Source organism: Dasypus novemcinctus, chromosome 21 (genome assembly GCF_030445035.2).
Source record: "Dasypus novemcinctus isolate mDasNov1 chromosome 21, mDasNov1.1.hap2, whole genome shotgun sequence".
NCBI lineage: Eukaryota > Metazoa > Chordata > Mammalia > Cingulata > Dasypodidae > Dasypus > Dasypus novemcinctus.
The window spans coordinates 24566504-24574602 of NC_080693.1; the positions used below are offsets into that span (position 1 = coordinate 24566504).

The window sequence follows — 8099 nt, forward strand, 5'->3', positions numbered from 1 at the left end:
AGCCCTTCCCAATGAATAAACCAACAAGTTCAAAATTGATATTACCCTTTCCTGATCAGTTCTGCCTCCTCCTAACCACAGACTAACAAATATTGGGAGAGAGATAACACAAAGTTAGTTCTCAAGTGGTATTAGCATGTGTACAAGGGTGCTGTGGTAGAGGTTGGACAGGTTTAGGGACCAAAGGCTGTCAAAAGGCTTCTAGGCAGGGAGAACCTAGGAAATAACCTTTTTCTTTTTCCACCTTCTCTCCCCGAACCCAGTTTGCCTCAACTGCCAGACATGATAACGAAGAGACAGAAAATTTATTCCACATCACCCAAGCAACAGGCAAGGCAGGAACAAGGAAGAGAAATGCAAAGTTGGCCTAAAGACCTTCCTTTTCTGAGTCCTTGTACTGAGGAGGGGCAACCTAGTCAAAGTTGGGGGCAATGATGGGGAGAGGAATTCAGATGGATGGACAGAACTGGGTGCCTAGGAGCCCCCAGAAGTTCTGAAAGGGTCACAGAAGCATCTTCTTTTGCTCAGGTTTCAGGGTTTCCTCCCGGATGGTAGAGCTCTCTGAGCTATTCTGCTCACCCAGACTGTCTTGGGTTGTGCTGAAACTTCTGCTAGAGGACTCAGAGGCAGAGGAATTCGGATCCAGACTCCGGAACTTACTGTGGTTGCAGTAGCAAATGATGGCTGGGAAAGGACAGGGGATGAGGGAGAGGAGGCGGGAGGGAACGGGAACCGGGTGAGGCCAAAGGGAAGCCAAGTCCCTAAGAGCCACGTCCTCCCTCCACGTTTTCTCTGCCCTGGCACACCCACCCTAACCCCACCACCACCACTCACCGCAGACGACATAGAGGACGAACACCAGCCAACCAAGGAAATAGCTCCAGCCAATGGGGATGGATAAATTCCTCTTCAGCTCAAAGATCCAGAGGTTAATAGGGAACAAGATGAGGGTGGAGAAAATGAAGGTGACTGGGAGACAGGAAGTGGAGTGGTCTCATTCTCATCCTAAAATCCTACGGGGACTCTTCCTTATCCACTGAGCTACAGCCACAAACCACAAGCCCCATCGCCTCACCTAGGGTCCCCAGTCCCAGAGGATCATGGGAAACGACCCCTCCACCTCTTGAGCCACCCAAAAGTGGTGCCTCACAATTCTCAATCAACAGCTGCTAGTTCTGTTCTACCAGCACAAAACCCTCGCCCACCCACCCCCAAAGAAGGGAAAAGGGGCAAGGGCCCAGGAAGGAGTCTGGGGTAGAAGGAATTGAGGACCTTTTCCAGAGCTAGGGGGCACCTTCACAGACGCTCATGATGATCCCAGTCCAGTCAAAGGAAGGCCATCTCTCAAGACCAGGCAAGTAGGGCAGGTGCAACCAGATGGTGAGAACAAAGCCCAGCCCAACGGCCAACCAGAAGCTTATGTTGGCCACTTCAAAGACCGGCTGATGTGTCCACTCTTTAAAAGTATCTGGGGAAAATGAGAAAACAGAATGAGCTAAGGATTCACAATAGAGGAAATACAAATGAGCAGATATAAGAAAATGTTCAGGCTCCTTAGTAACCAAAGAAATGCAAATTTGAAGAGCAATGATTTCTTGATGTTGAGATTGTTTTATAACACCAAACATAGGAAGAAAGTATACATCAATACAAAAAAATGCACAGAGGACTTGAACTGCAATTCTCAAAAGAAGAAATGTGAGTGTCCAAATGGTGCGCTCACACACTGCTGATGGGCGGTGTTTCTGGTGAGTGAGCTGGCAAAAAGTACCCAACAAATCCAAGTTGCTAAGGCCCTTTGACCCAGCAATGTTTCTTCTTGGAATTTATGTTAATCATCAGAGATCTGCACCAAAATCTATATAGAACAAGCTTCTTTGCAGAGATCCTGATGTGTTCAACAAGAGATTTGTTTAGGAAGCGGACTTGGCCCAGTGGATAGGGTGTCCATCTACCACATGGGAGGTCCGTGGTTCAAACCCCGGGCCTCCTTGACCCGTGTGATGATCTGGCCCATGCGCAGTGTTGATGCATGCAAGGAGTGCCCTGCCACGCAGAGGTGTCCCCATGTAGGGGAGCCCCACGCTCAAGGAGTGCGCCCCGTAAGGAGAGTCGCCCAGCTCGAAAGAGAGTGCAACCTGCCCAGGAATGGTGCCGCACACACGGAGAGCTGACACAACAAGATGACACAACAAAAATAAACACAGATTCCCGTGCCGCTGACAACAACAGAAGCGGACAAAAAAGATGCAGCAAAATAGACACAAGAGAACAGACAACCGCGGTGGGGGGGAGGGGAGAGAAAAATAAATACATAAATAAATCTTTTTTAAAAAAAGAGAGATTTGTTTAATAAATTATAGTATACCCATACATTAGAATATTATGCATTCATTAAAATGGTAATATGATAGAAGCTTTTCTCATTAGAATGTCTCTGGGAAGAAACACAAGAAATGGGTAGCTGTGAGAAGAGAGACAAAGTCAGAGTGAGAGACTTATTTCACTATTTAATGTTCAATGTTGTTTTAATTCTTTATTCTGTTCATATACTACCTAATCGAATAAATTTTAAAAATTAGTGAAGTTACCAAAGAATTATTTACTGGCACAAGTAAATGCTTAGAATGGAAAGTGGAGTTTGCAAAGCAGACACAAAGAATGATGACAATTTTGGAAAAAATATATGTATATATTTATAAAAGATTGGAAGTAAATCCATTACAATGTCAACAATAATTATATTGGCATGGGGAAATTTTAGGGGATTTGTATTTTATTTCTTAAACTTTTCTGTATTTCCCACAAAACTGTGCAACAATTTTTCTAATCAGAAAAAATCTATATATTTATATATTTATAGTTAACTGTCATTGCTGGCAAAAGTACAATGAAAACAAGCCTTTTCACACATTAGTAGTAGAAATGCTACATTTTGAAAGCAATATGGAATATTTTATTTAGAAGCTTAAAATATTTTCCTCTTTGATCCAGTAAGCCCACTTTAGTAAATCTAGCCTAAAGAATTAATACTACATACAGAAAAAGCTTCTTGATTAACAAACTTTGCTGCCTCTTTTTTTTTTTTTTTGCAAAAATGAAAATGGAAATAACAAATTGTCCAAAGATAGGGAAATAAATTAGCCAAGTAAAAGAGGATGAATCTATTAAATTGAGTAGTATAGTCATTTATACTTTTAAAAATATTATACACTATAAAGATAAAAATTTTAAATATGTAAAATAGTTTATGAAGAACAATTACAACTATGTAAAAACCATTCAAAACTTGTTCAATTTTAAAAAGTCTGGAAAAAATAATTGCTCAACAAACTGTTACTTGTGGCCCTCTTTAGGTAGCACCATAGAGCAAGATGCTTACAGTTTTGGAGCCAGACATAGCTGAGTTAGAATTCGAGACCTGCCATTATTAGGGTCATCCATATGAAATTGTTCTTTTTGTAGGTGAAAAGCATCAATTTTGGGCAATTTCATATGGTTCGGCCTAATAGCTCTGTGATACTGAGCAAGGTACCTAATCTCTCTAAGACTCAATGTTCTCACCTATAAAATAAGGATAATTATCCCTCTCTCTTAGGGTTGATTGTGGATCAAATTGAACAGAGTAAGTATGCAACAAATGTTAGGTGTTTTTGTTGTTGTTTGCAGTCCTGGAGCCAGGGAATGAACCAGGGAGCAAGGTCCTCATATGTGGGAGGCCAGTGCTCAACCACTGAGCCACTTTGGCTCCCCTGAGGTGGTTTTTTCATCTGTTTGCTTGTTGTCTGTTTTTTGGTTGGTTGGTTTTAGGAGGCACCAGGGGCCAAACCAGGGACCTCCCATATGGGAAGGAGGCACTCAACCTCTCGAGCCACATCCCCTCCCCTGAAATAAGAATTCATTACTTTCAAATGGAAAATAATAGCTCTGTAACTCTTTTTCTTTTTTAATGCTAAGGAGGGTGGAAAAAAAACAGAAATGGTCCTCAAAGGCTCTGGTTTTCCAAAGAGCTGAGAAAGGAGGCCCAGTTCCTGGGAGATGAGAGGACAGTATGACAGGAGACTAGAAAGAATGGGAAATGTAGAGACTACAAGAACACAGGGGTGGGGAAGTGGATGTGGCTCAAGAAATTGGGCTCCCGTCTACCATGGGGCGAGGGGGGAATAAATAAATGAAATAAATCTGGAAAAAAAAAAGAATACAGGGGTGAAAGGAACAGGGAAGCCAAATATGGAGAAAGGAAAAATCCCAGGGGACCCAGAGTTGGCCATGAAAAGCCTGGAAGCAGAAGGGAAAGAAAGTGGCTGCGACCAGGACCTTGGGGACGGGTTTCCAGGCACCCCACTCAAAGGTCTGGATCTGTAAGACTAGAGGAAGGAAACCCCATCTCACCGGGGCTCCTAGTTCTTCTCCCAGGAATGAACTGTGTGGTCAGTGAGTTTGCCCTGCTCCCCTCCCAGAGGCTCAGACCTGGCTCCGAGCCTTATCAAAAGCAGTGATATTTCCATTCGGTCAAGCCAATGGATTTGGCCAGGGAGAGAAAAAGTGACCCTTGGGTGTCTCCATGCCAGTGGAACCATCTGGCATCTGGGGATGACCCCGGGGGTGCAGATGGAGAGGCCAAGGCCAGCTGGAGGCTGGGGATGGGGTGGGAGGGGGGTCTCACCTTTCCTGTTCTCTACGCTGAAACAGCTCCCAGAACTGCAGATCTTCAGGGGCCCCATGGACATGACGTGGGCTGCCCTGTGGATCCTGGTGCTGACGTCGGCCGGCCAGCGCTGGTAGAAGCGGCTCCTGGAGAGGCACAGCCACTTCTTGGAGAAAACCATGACCAGGAGCAGGATGAGGGCGGCCAGGCTGAGCTCCGAGGCCAGCACCTGGGATGTCTGATGGAAGTTCTGGGAAGGGCTCCTTAACAGCGGGGAGACCCAGTGGTGGTCCATGGGCCTGTCCCTGCAGCGGATAGAGACACACGTCCGCACCCCCCTTCTTGTCCCAGGCTCACCTCCACCCCACGATGCTCGTTCTTTCCTCCTTCTAACCCAAAGTCCCCTGCCCCCCTTTTGAACACCCCCTCTCCCCTTCTAGCCTATTTCCCCCTTCCCCTGCCAGGTTCAGTTGCCCCTCATCTTTTAAATATTTTCAACAGGTAGAACAGTTGCCGCCATGGGGCCAGGATCCGGGAACAAATAGGGGAACCTCTTAATCGGTAATAGCACCTCACCTGATCCAGAGCAAGGGCCCCAACCCCCCAGCAGAAGGACCTAACTGCCATGGAATATTCTGGGGGGGAGGGGCCGTGAGATGGGGGAGGGGGTCCTTGGCCCTTCCTCTCCCACTCCAACTCTTCCTTTTTTTTTTTTAAGAGGCCTAATATTTATTTTGAAATTTTTTTTCTTTTTCTTCCTCTCCATTTTTTTAAATGTTACATTCAAAAAATATAAGAGGTCCCCACATACCCTCCACACGCCTCACCCCACTCCTCCCAAATCAACAACCTTTTTCATCATCATGGGACATTTATTGCCTTTGGTGACTACATTTTGGAGCACTGCTGCATCACGTGGATAATGGTTCACATTGCAGTTTTCACTTTCCCCCAGTCCATCCAGTGGGCCATGGCAGGACATACCTTGTCCAGTATCTGTCCCTGAAGCACCACCCAGGACAACTCCAAGTCCTGAAAATGCCCCCACATCATATCTCTTCTTCCTTTTCCCTACCCTCAGCAGCTACCATGGCCACTTTCTCCACATCAATGCTACAATTTCTTCCATTACTAATCACAATAGTTCCATAGCAGAATATCAGTAAGTCCACTCTAATCCATACTCTGTTCCTCCATCCTGTGGACCCTGGGATGGTGATGTCCACTTCACCTCTAGATCAAGAGGGGGCTTAGATTCCATATGGATGATGGATGCAATTCTACTTGCAGCTGTAGGCACTCTTGGCTCCCTGGTGTGGTGGTTGACCCTCTTCACCTCCCTGTTCACTGGCCAGGGTAAGTCCCATAACCCAGAGGGTAGGAGTTGCAAGTCTGCTGAGGCTCAGGGCCTGGCTGTCACATGGATAGCCCAGAGATTCAGGTCTCCTGAGTATGCACCAACCCCAGCGCCAACCATAGGTCCAGTAAAAGTGACAGAAGAGGCATGTGTAGAAAGGTCACATCTGAGTCCTCCAACTCTTTCTTGAAGCTCTGCCCCTCCAGGCCCAGTTCAGAACTCTGGATCCAATGCTTCCCTGTAGCTTCTGGCCCATTTTCTCTTCCTATTTCTTCCTTTGCACTAATCCCAACCCCAAGTGTTTGTTGGGGGGGGGGGGGTGGGGGTGGGGAGGGAAGGGAATTGTCTGCAGGAAAATATCCTCCCTCCTTCCATTGCTCTTTGGAAATGCCTTCCAAAAGTGTCATCAATCTTCTCACTACTTTCCCCAATCCCTTGCCCCATTCTCCACCCACCTACTGGCTTCCAGTCCACCTTTGCCAGTCCTTTCTCTCTTTCTCTATGCCTTTCTTTTTCTCCTCTTTTCTCAGCACCAGAAGAGAGTAGACATAGACTGAGGAGGGAATTTGGGGGTGTCACATGGTCCTAGAAGATTCTTCTAACCTCCCTTTTAAGAAAATAAATCTGAGTCACCCATGATAGCCCAATCTTAGTGGCTTCCGGACGTCCCCAAGCTCCCTGGATTCTCACGCCAAGAAAGGCTTTCAGATTTGGGGTGTGTGTTTGAATCCCACCAGAGTTGGTTTACTTTGTGGTTAAAAGCAAAGGTTTTGCGGTCCAACAGGACTGGGTATGAATAATGGGTCTTCTTCTGATAAGCCCTGTGAACCTAGGTGAGTCATATGGCTTCTTTGTGCCTCAGTTTACTCATCTATAAAACAGGGGCAATAATATTTGTCTCATAAATTAGTTTGGACATTGAATGGGATCATGAACAGAATGCACTTATTGGTTCATAATAATTCCCAGGAAGTGGGGATTTACAATGGTTACAATTGTCAACTTATCATTTTAATTGTCTTTCCCTAGCAAACAGGGGAAGAGCAAAAATACAGAGGATAATTCTGGCAGACATCCTGGTATTTTATTAATAGTAGCTGCAAATGACTGGAAGCCAAATTAATTTAAACAAAAGGGGAGCTCCTCGTGAACCCCATGGTCAGCCCCAAGGTCAGATGTGCAGCTGGACCCCAGGAAGGATTGGATCCAGGAGTCCAGCCCTACGAGTCTTCCTCGGACTCTCTGCTCCTCCATGGGAGCCTTGCTCTTTCTTCACTGACCACCCTCCTCCTCTCTTTTGGTCCATGTGGTAAGAACATGGCCCCCAGCTCCTGAGCTGTGCATCTCACACCTGCAAAGACTCCTCAGTGCCCATTCCAAACATTCTCTGGCCCGGCCAGGATCCAAAAGCCTACCCTTAGCACCATCAGCCAGAGCCAGATGATGTGCAATGGATTAGTCAGCCAAAGAGGTGCTGATGCAAAGGACCAGAAATCTGTTGGCTTTTATAAAGGGTATTTATTTGCGGTAAAAGCTTACAGTTACAAGGCCCTAAAGAGTCCAACTCAAGCTGCTCTTCGCCACATGTTGAAGCACAATGACTGACGATGTGGGCGAAGCAGATGGCGGTCTCTGATGTCTCTCGGGCCTGCTTGGCTGCTCTGTTCTCTTCAGCTGCAAACTATCAGGCACATGGCTCATCTCTCTTCCCAGAGCTTCTCTTTTCTGTCACATGGCAGGACTGAACCGCTCAAGCTCTCTCCTCTTCCATGTCTTCTTGCGTGTGTCCATTTATATCAGCCCACCAAGGGGACAGGGACTCAATCCTGAGTCACACCCTACGGACGTGGTTGAATCAAAATCCCTAATCTTAACACAATCTAATCAAAGACATCTCAGCTGAATCTAATACAGTCAAAGAGTCTCACATCCAGAGGAAGAGATAAGTTTACAAACATAATCTCTCTTTTGGGGATTCATAATCTCAAACTGCCACACACAGCAACGTGGTCATGGAAATGTGAAGTTTCATGAAAAACAAAATTTACAGGCGACTAGTATTGTACAATAAAGAACTTGATTGGCCTTTGTCCA

General features: G+C 46.0%; 1 protein-coding gene across 1 annotated transcript; it reads right to left on the reverse strand.

Annotated features, from left to right (window-relative positions):
* Positions 1 to 286: 286 nt before the first annotated feature.
* ODF4 (outer dense fiber of sperm tails 4) lies at positions 287 to 5270 on the reverse strand. The gene is made up of 5 exons (XM_004462437.2): positions 5225 to 5270; positions 4667 to 4953; positions 1295 to 1468; positions 835 to 969; positions 287 to 684 (listed from the first exon to the last, which is right to left on the reverse strand). The coding sequence occupies exons 2-5, from the start codon at positions 4941 to 4943 to the stop codon at positions 503 to 505; spliced, it is 768 nt and encodes a 255-aa protein (XP_004462494.1). The 5' UTR covers positions 4944 to 4953; positions 5225 to 5270; the 3' UTR covers positions 287 to 502.
* Between the last annotated feature and the right edge of the window lie 2829 nt (positions 5271 to 8099).

What these genes read in the sequence shown, in the direction of transcription:
- ODF4 (XM_004462437.2), bottom strand. Translation starts at nt 4,943, where the DNA reads ATGGACCACCACTGGGTCTCCCCGCTGTTAAGGAGCCCTTCCCAGAAC. An exon ending in CATCATGAGCGTCTGTGAAG is followed by an intron (nt 970 to 1,294) that starts GTGCCCCCTAGC and finishes CCTGTCTCCCAG; the next exon opens with TCACCTTCATTTTCTCCACC. An exon ending in CGTCCTCTATGTCGTCTGCG is followed by an intron (nt 685 to 834) that starts GTGAGTGGTGGT and finishes GTCCTTTCCCAG; the next exon opens with CCATCATTTGCTACTGCAAC.